The following is a 15168-nucleotide window of genomic DNA, read 5'->3' on the forward strand; positions in this document are numbered from 1 at the left end:
CTCTCTCTCTCTCTCTCCTCTCTCTCTCTCTCTCTCTCTCTCTCTCTCTCTCTCTCGGGGAGGAGAACAGGTCGAGTCACACCTGAATCAGGAAGTAGGAAGTAGAGGAATAAAGGTGTTACATTAAAACACGTCATTAAACCCCAGATCAGTTCTTCATAATCCTCACAGACGCGCGTTATCGATCACTGGACTCGTCGTTTGGAGAATATGGTAGGTCTGGGTTACTCTATTTTATCAATGGTGTTTATTGACAGTTGAGACAAACAGAGGTAAACTCTGTCATCTGTTTACATGACAGCAACGATTAATTATTCTTATGTTAACACTAAATTTCCTCTAGTATTTCATTTAACAAAAATTCAGCCGGTGTTTTTACCGGACAGTCCGGAGAAGGCCAGCGCGCGCGGTTGACAAGTATTGTAGAGTTTAGTATTGTTTGTTAAATGTATAATTTACTGTTGTTAAATGCACTATATATTGTCTCTTATTTAATCAGATTGACAGGTTATCACTGCTTGTGCGTAGAAAGTTCACCCCTACTACATTATCACTGCATCAAATGCCTAAAATTTTATTTTGCTCCAGTTAGTGAAATCGAATGCTAATTAGTCGAGCATTATTGATAAAGAGTAAGACAATAAACTGATTTTGCCTGAGCCCCTCAGACAGTCTGGGAATGGATTTCAAAGGCATTTTCTACAAAATATGTATTCCACTGTACACACGTCAGGCTGTCCAAGCCATAACAAGAAAGACAATAAATGTATATTTAAAATAAAAGTTAGCAAAATAGCAAGTCAATGCTGCTTTAAATTTGTAAGTACAATCAACTAAGCTGTATGAGTCATGACTTAATGACATTAAACTGACTTAAAAATGTGATTCATATAACGTACACAAAGTTTGATTATGTTTGCTTAATTTGCTCAACTTAATCAAAGTTATGAGTTAATGTAAAAACATATGTTGTCATTCCTTATCGATTATATTTTTTTTTTTTACAGCGTGTGTATTTTGCATGCACTGGACTATTGTGATTTTAAAAAATCCATTCTATCTTTATTTATATTTTAATTATTGATGACTTGAAAGAATGGATAAATGAATTTATGGAGAATATCTAGTGTAGGCATATATATATATATATATATATATATATATATATATATATATATATATATATATATATATATATAATTATGCAGTTCTTTGAAACAAAAGGAAAGTTTGAAAACACTTTCAAGATCCTCAGTTAATTTTATTTTATTTATTAACAAGTAACAAGTATCTGAGTACTGCAATTAATAATAATTATAATAATAACACTATTAACTCTCAATCTGTCTCACTCTCTCTTAGAGACAGATTCAGCAATGAATATATTACACTGTAAACACGTCAGGCTGTCCAAGCCATATCAACAAAGACACTATATGTATAGTGAATGTATATAAAAAATAAAATGAGCAAAATAGCAAGTCAGTGCTGCACAAAATTAAGTTCAATCAACTTTTGTATCAACTGTAAAAGTCATTTATGTAATTATTATATGTTTATATTTAATATGTGTATTTTGCATGCACTGGACCATTGTGATTTAAAAAAAATCCATTTTATTATTGATGATATATAGGCCTATACTAGATATTCTCCATTCATTCATTCTTTCAAGTCATCAATAATAAATACAAATATAAGATAATTTATGTAACTATAACATGTTTAATTACAATTCATAGCATGCATTTTAAAGACCATTTATTTGTTGATGTTTCAGCCTGATTCAGAAGCAAGAGCAACATGTGTTTGCAGCATATGGACGACACAGGATCTCTTCCACTGAAACACACACCCATCATACGCCAGCATGCAGCAGCCGAGGTGTTTCCATCATCCACCCGCGAGCCTGAGCCGAGACACACACGACCTGCAGATGAAGGTGGACTTCTTCCGTAAGCTGGGTTACTCTCCAGGAGAGGTGAAGGCCGCGCTGAGGAAGCTGGGACTGGGGACGGACACCAACGCTGTACTGGGAGAACTGGTGCGGTCCGGGGCGAAGGCTGTGCCCTCCTCCAGCTCCGACAGTGATGATGGTTTGTCCCAATGGGGAGGAAGCTCATCCAAGGGACCGGGATCAACGCTGGAGGACAACAATGAACCCGAAAGTGACCTGAAGCCTATAGTCATTGATGGCAGTAACGTGGCCATGAGGTGAGGAATCGCTTCTGCTTTCAATAGTCTTTCCGTAGGAAGAGAATGATCTAATGGAGCCAGTTTTATTTATGTATTTATTTATTTCAATAGACTTTCTGTAGGAAGAGAATTCTCTTAGTCTTTGCCAGTTTAACAAGTATCAACAAGTTGCGGTTACAAAGGGAAGTTCAGGATAAATGTGCTCTGCGGTTGTGAATTAACTTTTCCCAAACTATGCAAGGCTTTTACTTTTATTACAATTTTTTTTAAATGTCGCTCCACCTCAGATCGCTGTAACTGTTTAAAAAGCATTTTAAAAAGGGAATATCGCATCCAAATAATTGCATAAATGCACATGCAACATTGTTGATTGCTCATTATTTATAATTGTTTAATAAATCAGATCAAAAGTAGTAAGTAGTTTGTTGATTGTAATATTAGTCACCACTTCCCATACTGAATTGCTCACGTTGCCTTAGGGCATTAACCTGAAACCTGCTTCTTCTGAAAAATGTTTACTTCCTCTTTGTCCATGCCTTTCTGTTCTCCATTATGCAAATAATATTTAACCTTTTCACTTCCAGTAAGCTCGGTATACTCACCCAGCGACATTTCTGGTCACGCTTTCTGCAAAGGTCACAGACGGGAATTCTATGGAAGACATTTTTTTTCCTTGAATTAAATAGATTTAATAGTCAATTGCAACACTTAACAATTACTGTATGTGAAAGGCTGCTTATGCATTGATATTTGTTATAACATCATGACGTAATGAAAATTGCAGTTTTGTATGTATTGTTAGATGTAGCTTCCCAGTCAAAGCAAACAATTCTGTCATCATATCCATCTCGGTTTTTCTTTATCAAACATCTCTGACAGGCATCTTTCAGCAACTGCAGTGTGCCTTCCAGTTGTCTTGTAGTTTTCTGTTTTCGTGGTTATGCAAATCAGCTTGTGTTTTAGCTTGCTTCTACTTGCATTTTTGCCTTAAGCTATTCTAATTTCCAGAGCTGAAATTCATTTTAGGTTCATTGAGTCTTCTGAATTTAAATCTGATATAAGTTAAATCATGATACTCAATTTGACGCAGGCTGATAGGTCCTTTACATGCAATCCACAAGCAATCATATCATTACATCATGGCACAAGCTGATTGGCCTCTGCTGATCCTGCAGCCAATGAGATTCTTGCTCAATATTTAAATAGTCTGGTTCAGTGTTTGCTGTAAGCTAGTCCTGCAGTGTTCCTCTGAATGAGCTCCTCCTCCTCCTCCCCAGCTCCACCTGCATAGATCTGGGATTTATCTGTCTATTTATGCAGCAGCAGCATATAATCACAACAATAATCAACAGCAGAAATGTAGCAGATCTAATCCATCAAGACCAAATACATTAACATTTTCATTTTTAATAACATGCTAAAACTATTCGAGCTGTCACGATTGAAACATTTAAAAAAATAAATAATAATTAATATATTTTTATATATATATATATATATATATATACACACACACACACGCACACACACACACACAGTACACAGGATTTTTTAATCTGATATGGCATCTTAGAAACGTGACATTCATGGTGCAAGATGCTGAAAAGGCAGCAGTACGTTACTAAACCCCAGAGGGAACTTAACGTCTGCACAGACCAGCAGTTTTTGACATGCATATTTAATGATTTGTGCCATATGCCAGACTAATTCTCTCTCTCTCTCTCTCTCTCTCTCTCTCTCTCTCTCTCTCTCTCTCTCTCTCTCTCTCTCTCTCTCTCTCTCTCTCTCTCTCTCTCTCTCTCTCTCTCTCTCTCTCTCTCTCTCTCAGTCATGGGAACAAGGAAGTGTTTTCATGCCGAGGGATTGAGCTGGCAGTCCACTACTTCCTTGACCGAGGACACAGAAATATCACTGTGTTTGTGCCTTCCTGGAGAAAAGAGCAGCCCAGGCCTGATGTACCTATTTCAGGTAGAGACACTCCCTCAGCACCTTTGGTAAAAATTAGTCATCACGGGAGTTTTCGCTTTTCCGAGAAACCAGTCTATCTAACTGCAGACTAAAGGTTTGGGGTCAGGGAGTTTTTTTCCTAAAGAAATACACACTTATAGTCCTAAAGGACGCATCGAACTGATCAAAAGTGATAGCCAAGAAATTTATAATGTAACAAAAGATTTATATTACAAATAATTGATGATCTTTTGAACTTTCTATTCATCGGTTTACACAAAAATATGACTGTTTTCAACATTGATAATAATTATAAATGTTTCTTGAGCATCAAATCATGTGACACTGAAGACTGTAATGATGCTGAAAATGCAGCTTTGATCACAGGAATAAATTGCACTTTACAGCAGAAAACAGCAGTTATACATTGGAGTAATATTTCACAATATTATTGTTTTGTGTAGTTTTGATAAGCCTTGGTGAGAAGAAAAGATTTATTTCAAAAACATTAAAAAATATCTTACTGACCCCAAACTTTTGAGCAGTGTGTGTGTGTCTCGACATCCTTTGGGGAGAAAATGTACTTTTAGACCATATGACTTCAATTAAGTTGCTTGAATTAAGTTTATTTATACTATCCACTGGCAATTCTTCTTTTTTTTCCCATGTTTTAAGCGTAAACCTCACTAAGTTTTGTTATATTTTTGCTGAAAAAGTAAGAAGAAAAATACAGAGGTATTGAAGCAATAATCAAACAAAATGTATTGGTTTGTTCAGACAGTTCATGTAAATAATAATGATAATACAAAAGACTCATCCCTGCGTAGAAGTGCTGTTTAAAATGCTGAAGCATACATTAATTTACTTTTACTACATTAAAGTCTGCTGTTAAGTTTTTACATCACAAAAAAATCTCAGCTGGTTGTATTTTCAACTATTGCAGCGTTTTGTAAAAATGTAACAATTTTCTGTTCATTAGTTTGTTTGTCCCTCTGTACATCTTGGTACTAGTACAACAATATGACCTTTGTTTTAGGACTTTAGGAACATTCATGTTTAGTTCAACAGCCCTGGCGTGTTGTTGTAGTTGATGATAATCTACTTGTTTATGTCCCTGGACTATCTCTCTTCTGTTGTGAACGCCCCTGCTCAGATTCCTCAAGTCAGTTCAGGCAAGAGAACAGTAATAACAAAAGTAGAATAATAAGGAAGAGTTAAGTTTCCTGCAGGTCTCACTTGGGAATTCCCCACAAGGAAGTTCAAGAGCTTTCCCTATTACCCACAGTTTGACTGTGAATCTTTAATCCAGTTTAGAGCTGCGTGCCTCTTTCCTGTTTCACAAATTATAGCCTGTGTTATATGGGATCTTATGGTTTATAACTTCCCCAAAGCAGCATTTGATATGGTCACTTGTGGTGGATATTAAATGCTAATGTAGGGAAATAACCATTTGTTTTGTATCTGTAATGTAGAGAATCAGTATTGTTGAGCATTTATGTCATCAATTCAGTTAGTGCACATTGTACACAAGTACACAGATGAAAATGCAACGTAACAATAAAACAGGACTTAAGTCTCAAGATCGTGACACAGCGTCTTAAAAAACCGCAAAAACTAAAGTTATTTAACTTTTAAGTGTTTAAGTTGTACATTCGATTTGATGGGTGCTGGTAAATAATGTCCCATGGCAATATGACTTTTCAAGTGAGAGACGTCTGGCACGCTGTTTTCTGTGCTGCAGGCATGTGTAACTTATATTGGGCAAAAATTTTAGCAGCCTAATAGTCCTGCTGCCGTCTCTATAATAATACTAATCAAACAACAAAAGACAAAGAGAAAATTCACTCATTCTTGACTGAATAAAATTTGTAACTATATTTGTAATGTATATTTTATTTATAAAGAGCAGTATTATTGTACATTTGATTAAAGTTTCTACCTCAATACTTGAAAATCGTAAATATCTTTGTTCAGTTGTATCTATTTGTTGCGATTACAATTTTTTGTGTGTTTACTTGTCTTTAATAATGCTTGACATTTATTTAAGTTAGGCTAGTTGTTTTTCTATGCTATTTTTAAACAACAGGCAAACGTTTCTTGTGTAAGTGTTCTTTAGCCTGTAGATTTTTGTTCATGATATTCAGCTACAATGAAATGTTTTGCAATAAGACTAAATGTCAATATCATCTGAGTTTTTTTTATTTTTATATTTTTTTTTTTTTACCATATTGGAATCCAAATTAGGAATCGATAAGAATCGGAATCGATCAGCTGAATCGGGATTAAAATTCAAACAATACCCAACCCTACATGGCAATGATAAATACAGCCTCCAGCCCTAAGCCATTCCTAAAAATTGTCCACAAAGACAATGAAATTTCTTTATTTCTATATTTTCAGATCAGTATATTTTGGAAGAGCTGGAAAGGAAGAAGTTTCTCGTGTTTACACCTTCACGAAGGATTGGAGGAAAGCGTGTGGTCTGCTATGACGATCGCTTTATTATCAAGTTAGCTCATGACCTGGATGGCATTATAGTGTCCAACGACACGTATCGTGACCTGCAAAGTGAACGTCCTGAGTGGAAGCGTTGCATTGAGGAGAGATTGCTTATGTACTCCTTTGTAAATGACAAGTATGTTATTACATCAATATTTCTTCTAATGCTTTTGGTAACTTATCCTCTCATTCCTATCCATTAGTCTAACCATCATAACTCCATCTTTCACAGGTTCATGCCACCTGATGACCCACTCGGCCGTCACGGACCCAACTTGGATAATTTTCTTCGGAAAAAAACATTGTTGCTTGACCACAAGCGCCAACTTTGTCCATATGGTAAATATTTATCACTGTTTATCACTAAGAATCCTGTTATTCAATTTTTAACCACAAACCACTGATTGAAATATATTTATTGGGCTGTCAAGTTAATGTGTCAGTTGTGTGCAATTAATTCTAAAAATATTGCCCAATAATAAATGGATGTCATCAATCATGCCCAATGACTCATCACATATTTCATAATAAGGGATTTTCCTGCCATCACACACATTGAAGCCGAATGTAACACTCTGTAGGCCAGTGATAATCTTGAAGGTGAAATCTGTTCAGTGATATGGAAACAAAACAAACAATATATTGACTTCTAAAACAACTATTCAAAGTCTATAGTATTCAGTGCTAGTATTAAATTTTTCCTGTCGGAAGGCTTTTCTTATACCGATATTAGGAGTGTAGGGGTACATGTATTCGTCCCGAACAGTACGGGACGTCACGGTTCGGTCCATGCGATCGCACAACGAATACAGTCAGTCACAGGCGATCCACACTCCAATCCAGAAGGGGACGTGTGCAGTAATGCAACACTGTTTGCTAACAGTAAAAAGCGCAGAAGTGGAAGAGACGATCGATCGATATGTTTACATCTCTCAACCAGTGTTTCTACTGCAGAAATATATTATTCTCAGGCTGTTTTATTGATATCTCACGTTTGCATTTCATTTACCTCAGGCATTTAGTGTCGACAGCAGGTTAGTTCACTAGAGAAATGAACATTTCGTATATGCACTATATTAGCCTATTCATTATATTTACTTAACTTGTTTTCATGATAAATCTATTTAAACATGCATTAAATAATCAAGACATTACTAACAGGTTAAGACAGCCACTATGTAAATGATTATATTTCAAAAATTTTATTGGGGTAGAAAATTAACTTTATAATTAGATTTAGAAGTTAATTCAAAACCTGCCTTATGTTTACAATTTACAGTTTTTCTTATTCTTTTTTTCTTTTTTTTAAGTGTGATTATATCTAAAAATAACTATAAATAAAACTAAATTTAATAATTTGGGCTCTTTTGTTAATTGTAATCTTTAATATTACCCACCTTTTTGAAAAGCCCAGTCTGCTCTGAATGTTTTTGCTCCTCGACATAGTGAAATCACTCACCCAATAGTTTATTGAGGGTGGGCCAAAGCAGCTAGTAGGTGGAAATTCTGCAAATGTGTAACATGATGGCGTAGCAAAGTCGCATAAATAATGGCAGGATTACAAACAAGGCATTTCAGGCTCGTGTTTTTTCTTGGATAGATTAACCTCCTTTAGTGTGGACTTTGTGGTTTGTAAATTTGCAGATCCTTTACATGCACAAACAGCTATACTTCATGAAAGGATAAAAGCTAAAATTAAAAAAAGCATAATAGGTGCCATTAAAATATCTGCGTTTTATGTAATTCATTAAGTCACTACATTTTAAATCAATTGACAGCCCTAGTATTTGACCTAACCCTATATCAGAGGTCTTCAGTCCAGCTCCTGGAGACCTACTGTCCTGCAGAGTTTAGCTCCAACTTTAATCAAACACACCTCCGTATTGCTTGAAAACCACAGGCAGGTGTGTTGGAGCAGGTTGGAATTGAGCTTTGCTCAATCTATCTCCAGGAGCAAGATTGAAGAATTCTGGCCTCTATAGTCGCGTTTCCACCGAAATTACCTGGAACAATTTGTCCCGGGAACTTTTTTTCCCCCAGACCTGTTGCTGTCAGGTCAAACTGGAAACTGCGTTTCCACCGTGGTCTAAAGTACCTTGAAAATTAGGCAAATTAGTCTGGTGACATAGACTGCTTGCTACTTTACAGTTCCCGCTGGATTTCATCCTCTGAATTTAAGCTTAATGAAGCCTGAACCTTGTCGTCGGTCCATCTGTCGTATTTTTTAAACTCCATTGTTAATTCGAATAGCAAACAACTGTTACTGCACGCACCGCAACGGATAAAAAAAATGGTGGTTGAAATAAAATGCTGCGTGTAGTCAACCAATCAAAATGCGGCATGAACTCAACCAATCAGCATGTTCAGCGCCCAAGTCCCACCCCTGAAAGTTCCTGAACTTTGATAAAGTACTACCTCACAAACAGAGACTGTCGGAAACAGAAAACTTAATTTAGACCCTGGTTCCTGTGGTGTAAACACACCGAGAACCAGCCCAAAGTCCCTAGTTCCTGGGGAAAGTTCCTGCGGTGGAAACGCGGCTTATTTCAACATTCGAAGTGAATGAATGGAAGAACCAGGGTTCCTCAAATCACTGCTCTGCAGAGTTTAGCTCAAATCCTGATCAAACTCGCCAATCTGTAATTTTCTAGTAGCTGTCAAGACCCTGATTAGCATGCTCGGGTGGTCTTTGATTAGGAGTAGAGCTAAACTCTGTCTGGCGTTGGGTCTCCAGGAGCTGGACTGAAGACCTCTAATAGGGTTAGGTCAAATACTAGGGCTGTCAATTGATCAAGGGTTGGATTTGAAGAACCCTGAAATAGACCTTACAACACTTTTGTCTTTTTACTCTTCAGGAAAAAAGTGCACATATGGGATCAAGTGTAAGTTCTACCACCCAGAACGCACTAACCAGTCACAGCGCTCTCTAGCCGACGAGCTTCGAGAGAATGCCAGACTGTCTGGATCTAAAGAGGACAGCAGAATGACTGGGAGAGGCATGTGCCCAAGAAATGACCCCGGGTTTGGGTCCAGCTCTCCCTCCTTGGAGCAAGAACTTGAACAGAAGCTCAAATTGGAGCCCGAGAGCTCTGACAGCAGGGGTGTCATGCTCAATTACTGGGATGATATTTTGTCCATGAAAAATCCTTTAAATAGGGCCCCAGTGGGACAGCGCAGTCCTCTTGTTGACAGAACCAGTCTGCAAGCACCTTTCCCAACAAACCCTTCGTCCATTTTCAGTTCCGACTCTGGCTTTTCAGAGCCATCCCAGAGCATTGATGACTTGCATAGGATGAGATCGGGTCATCCGCCGTTGTCTGGTATCCCTACCACACCTGCAGGCAGCCAGCGCTACTACGACAACATGAGCCCTTACTCCAACTTTCATCCCAACTATAGTGCCTACAGCTCCCTACCTCTTCCCAACCCTGTCCAGAGTTACAGTCTTCCTGCTTATGGGGGCTGGTCTTACCCTCTCTACTTACCACAGGCGAACAGTTTACCCGAACCTTTACCCTGCCCTAGCTCGCACAGGTCTCCCGATGGCTACGGAAGCCAGCAGCATTCAGCCATGCCGCAGTCCAGCGCTTTCCAGGAAGAAAGAGAGGAAGTCCGGAAGAGGCTTTATGCAATTTTTAACCCACATCACGTAAACAAAGTTATGGAAATGTGTCCTCAGCTGAAAGACGCACAACAGCTGGCTGCAGAGATTCTCAAACTCAAGTCCAGGGGAGACTTCTGATTTCTTTGAAACTTTGGGACCACGAAAAAGGCAATGCATTAATAGTCTCTCTAAAGAAAGAATCATGTCAGAGCCGATAACTGCATGGGAAGTGCATGGGATCTTCGGCAACCCGAGTTTGAGTCCAGACTGTCTTTCCTTTCCCGATCCTGTCCCCCTTTCTCTCCCACTTGCTGTCAGTTCTCTGTACCAGGGGTGTCCAAATTCGGTCCTGGAGGGCCACTGTCCTGCAGAGTTTAGCTCCAAATTGCCACAACACACCTACCTGAATGTTTCTAGAATGCCCAGTAAGACCATGATTAGCTGGTTCAGGTCTGTTTAATTGGAGTTGTAGCTAAACTCTGCAGGACAGCGGGTCCCCAGGAGTAGGGTTTAAGACCTCTGCCTTAAAAGGGGACAACTGTATACCACGTTACCCCTAGCTCAGTGGCCCTCCATGAGCAGGATTGGAAACCCATGTTCTATACTGTCCTATCTCATTAAAGGCTAAATGGCAAAAATAAAGAACACCCTGCCCATAAGTAGGTCTTACTTTCAGAAAAAAATGCCCCAAAATTTTACCTTTATGGGTACAACAGCTTGTCTCTGGGGCAATACCCTTAAAGCAGAGGCCTAGGGTGCAGTCATGGCCTAATGGTTAGAGAGTCAGACTGGTAACCCAAAGGTTGTGGGTTTGATTCTCAATACTTGCAGGAAATTACTCGGGTACCTTTGAGTAAGGCAATAACCCCAAATCGTTTTCTGGGCGCCATTGCAAAAAAGGCTGCCCACTGCTCCAGGTGTGTGTGTCTATGGGGTTACCATACTTGACCTTCACATGTCTTCAACCCTGCACATGGGGGCTTCAAGGCTAATTTCCAGCCTGCTTCAGCACACCTGCCTGTGTATTTTCAAGTGATCCTGAAGAGCTTGATTAGCTGTTTCAGGTGTGTTTGATTAGGGTTGAAACTAAACTCTGCAGGAGAGTTGGTCCCCAGGAGCAGGGTTGAAGACCTCTGCCTTAAAGGGACAACAGTGTACCATGTTACCCCTAAAAGGTTCAATGTGTTACTTTAAGGGTACTACCCTATGTCATTACCCTAACATACTAATATGCACCATTTGGGGGTAGATAAGGTACTATTTTTTCACCCAGTGACAAGCTGTTGTACCGTTTTTGCCCATTTTTTTTCTGAGAGTGTAACTCTGGTGTTTCCATCTTTTCAGTTTTTTTGGAGGTTTCAGACTGGGGCTCTTTAAAGTCTCAGAAACCTAAATGACTTATCACATAGTACATGTGGTAAACTACGTATGACTACAAAGTCAAATGTGTGTCTAGTTGTTTTTAAAGAGGTTGATGCACATTGCATCAATTGTTGCTCCTAACGTGTAGCAAACTGTACCTTGTCTCAAAGGCTACAGATTTGGTTTGGACAGAAGCTGAAATGTAATTTGAGCATTCTGTAAATGTAGTTGTATGTAATTACAGTCATTAAGGGCCAGCCCTGTTTTCAATGTTCAGAGTAATTTTGTTCTTAAGTCTGATGCTAATTGTTCATTCAATTATACTCCACCACAGAATCACTTTAAATAGTAATAGATGTGATTCCTTGTCTGCAGACTTTTTATTGTACTTCTTTGTTTCAGTTGTTTGGGATGGGAATCCCCTGATACGTTTTTATAATAGTACTCATGCCAAGCACTACAATTTGACTCTGACACATTGCATTTTCTGAATCTTGCCACAGTACTGGACATCATATTTCATTGTGCTTTAAAGTGACATGTTTCTTATCAATCTGGTTCAGTTATGTAATGTTGAGCTTGTGGATTTTGACAATTTGAATGTACAAAGGACATCTCACATATTTCCTGCTATGCAAAATTGACTTTAGTTATCTCAATATTCAAACGTCTGCTCTCAAACAAGAGAATAGTGAATTCTTTGCACTAATTAGTCATGATTTACGTTTATATGCGTGTCAAAAGATGTTAAATAATTATACTGATGTTTTATCCACTATTTTCAAATTAGTATATCGTTTTTTTGTGTAATTTTGTATCACACTTGTGTCTTTGATTGGCTAGTATCTATTTTAACTGTCAGTGAGCATGAGTTTGTCCAGTTTCATGTTTTCTCTTCAGAGGAGACAGTCTAATTTTAGCATCTGTTTGCAAAGATGTTCCATTAACATGAGCTTGTGTGCATTATGTTGTTGTCATTCTGTTTAATGTTTCAGTTCTAAAAATATCATACTCAGCTGTAACAGCTTGTCACGTTTAGTTCAAGGTGTCCAAGTAGCAACGTGCAACATGTTTATTACCTGCCAGTGCCTTATAATCATTAATGTGAACAGGAATTAAGTTCTCAGAGTTGCATTGGCAAATGCAATGAATAAAGATGTACTTTGCTCCTTGTCCCTTCAACATTCATTAAAATAAAATGATAAATGTGTATTTGGCTCTTTTTTTTTTTTCTTTTTTTTTTTTTGTGCACATCTCATTGATCTCACAAATTAAAGTGCTATACTTAAAGGTGAAATGATCAATAATTACACTGACCAATAATAAAAAAATAGAGAAAGGAGTAACGAAAAAAATATGTGTGAGAAAATCTTTGAGACAGTAGCTGTTTCCATCCACAATTGTGAACTTAACTTATGTGCAAAATTGGAATATCACATAAAAACATTTGTGAATAAAGCAGCGTTTCCATCCCATGTGTTCAAGAGAACAAAATCATCACTTCCTAAGAAATTGGTTGAAAATATCTATAAACATTCATCAAAATAAAATGATAAATGTGTATTTGGCTTTTTTGGTGCACATCATCTCATCATCACAAATTAAAATGCTGTATCCATTTATATATAATATATAATATAAATGGAAGTTGTTTCAATGTGGCTCTTTTCTTCTCCATCATAAATGAGTTTGTCTCAGAGCGTCAGACGAAACACAGTAAACACTGTAATGTTCTCTAGCGTTCGGATGCTGGTGTTTGGGAACACAATCGTGTGAGACGCTTCTGGAGGGAATTAAACCAAATCATTTTGATCACACACTTACTCCGGCGTTTCAGAAACACCAAACCAACATCTGAGATGCTGCGATGCCGTTGGTCCGCTGCTTAGTCCAGTTATCCAATCACAGCCTCCGCTGAGGGAAAGACACATGGGGACGAGGGATTTATTCGGTAAATGTGTTTCAAACATGTCTTCTTACTGGATAAAAAATATTCGCCTCAATTGAGCGCTTACATTTTTAGACTTTATGCGCATCTCGCCGTTTCCATCCAGGGTTTTTTCAAAATAGGTGGGTGAAAATCACAGTAATTTTATTAGTCAAAAAAAAGAAAGAAAGAAAGACAGAAATAGAGCGGACTTTGCCTTTGCCTTTGTCATTTCAGAAGTCCTCTGCATTCAACCAGTGGTGCCATAAATAGTTTAGTAATAATAGTCAATATAATGTTGTTCACGTGTTCACTTTTTTTCACTATAACTTGAGCTTTTATATGCAATCTTACATATTAAGTTTTAAAAACATGTATATACAAATAGGTGTTAGCTCTAAAAAAGCTTGCAAGCACAACAATTTAAGAACAATTATTGAAATATGTTTGAACAGTCTTAGATATCCACAATACCACAGACATGAGTATTTCATGTTGACTATGTCTTGACATGCTGGAGAACCATGATGTTGTCACGAAATTAAACATTTGTGTCAAATAGTTTCTGTTTTGATTTCAATTGTGATTGATGGCAAAGTTTATGCCATCTGAAGTATGTACTTGAGCTCTAATTTTAGCCCATTACTATAGACACACCTTTAAATTCAACAGAAAGTTTTGTTATACTTCATTGCTTTTTTATACCGATTTCAAATAATTGTTTATTTCTGTCGATGTTAAACGATCCACCTGCATATACAGTATGTGGGGCAAAACTTTTGCTAATTTGCTTTTACTGCCAAAAGCTTATCAATAATGACATTTTCACATGTAAATATATACAAAAATGATGTAGAGCAAAACAATATGTTTGATTTGAATGGTGAATCCATGTGTATAATATCATTCAATGTAAAATTTGTCTTTTGGTCTCCTTCCTTCCCACCCTTTCTGACTATATTCATCGGCCTCTACAAGGAAGAAGGAAGTTCACAAGCAACAAAAAGTGCATTATAAATATGCAAAACAGCTCCTTGTAAACCATGTGATCATTGTTTATTACTTTATCTCAATCCATAGGAATGTTATTTCCTTTCTTAGTAAGAGGAAGTTAGGTGACTAAAATAACCAAAAAAGGCAAAAGCCAAAGCAAACACTTTTGCATTAGATGTGTGTCACATTATTGCATCTTTAACAAACATTTGATAACATGAGCATTATAGTTTATCTAGGGTAAAATACAAAATTAAACCTTTTAACATATTCTCAGTTTACATGAAGGTCCAAAGCAATGAAACATCAGAACACATCATTCGACATACAGGGAACTCATCATAGCTGGCCTCTTGTAATGTACAGTAAATACAGGGTATTTTGAACCTAAACCTAAAATAGTAGAATGCAAATGAGAGGTGGCTGATATTTGCCTCATATGGCTGTTTAAAAGTCAACTTTGTCCCGGTTCAATAGGGTGTTTCTTTGATTTGCATTAGCGGATATTGGCAATAAGTAGACCTGTCTGGAATACGTGGCTGCAAAATTCCACAGAATTTGTTCATCGTTCATCACACTTGTACACGTGTCTTCTCCTTGTATGTAAATATTTTTGCTGATTTGATCTTTTTCTTAAGCT

General features: G+C 37.4%; 1 protein-coding gene across 1 annotated transcript; it reads left to right on the top strand.

The window, feature by feature from the left end:
* The first annotated feature begins 63 nt into the window (after window positions 1-63).
* Window positions 64-12818, top strand: zc3h12aa (zinc finger CCCH-type containing 12Aa). Its single transcript, XM_082150342.1, has 6 exons — window positions 64-213; window positions 1781-2214; window positions 4025-4164; window positions 6544-6778; window positions 6875-6981; window positions 9498-12818. Exons 2-6 carry the CDS (start codon window positions 1871-1873, stop codon window positions 10382-10384), a joined length of 1713 nt encoding a protein of 570 aa, XP_082006468.1. The 5' UTR covers window positions 64-213; window positions 1781-1870; the 3' UTR covers window positions 10385-12818.
* Window positions 12819-15168: the final 2350 nt, after the last annotated feature.

Source organism: Leuciscus leuciscus, assembly GCF_965113295.1.
Source record: "Leuciscus leuciscus genome assembly, chromosome: 20".
NCBI classification, from domain to species: domain Eukaryota; kingdom Metazoa; phylum Chordata; class Actinopteri; order Cypriniformes; family Leuciscidae; genus Leuciscus; species Leuciscus leuciscus.

Coding starts and splice junctions, on each gene's coding strand:
- zc3h12aa (XM_082150342.1), top strand. CDS start 1,871: ATGCAGCAGCCGAGGTGTTTCCATCATCCACCCGCGAGCCTGAGCCGA. Junction 2,215..4,024: donor GGCAGTAACGTGGCCATGAG/GTGAGGAATCGC, acceptor TCTCTCTCTCAG/TCATGGGAACAAGGAAGTGT. Junction 6,779..6,874: donor TACTCCTTTGTAAATGACAA/GTATGTTATTAC, acceptor CATCTTTCACAG/GTTCATGCCACCTGATGACC.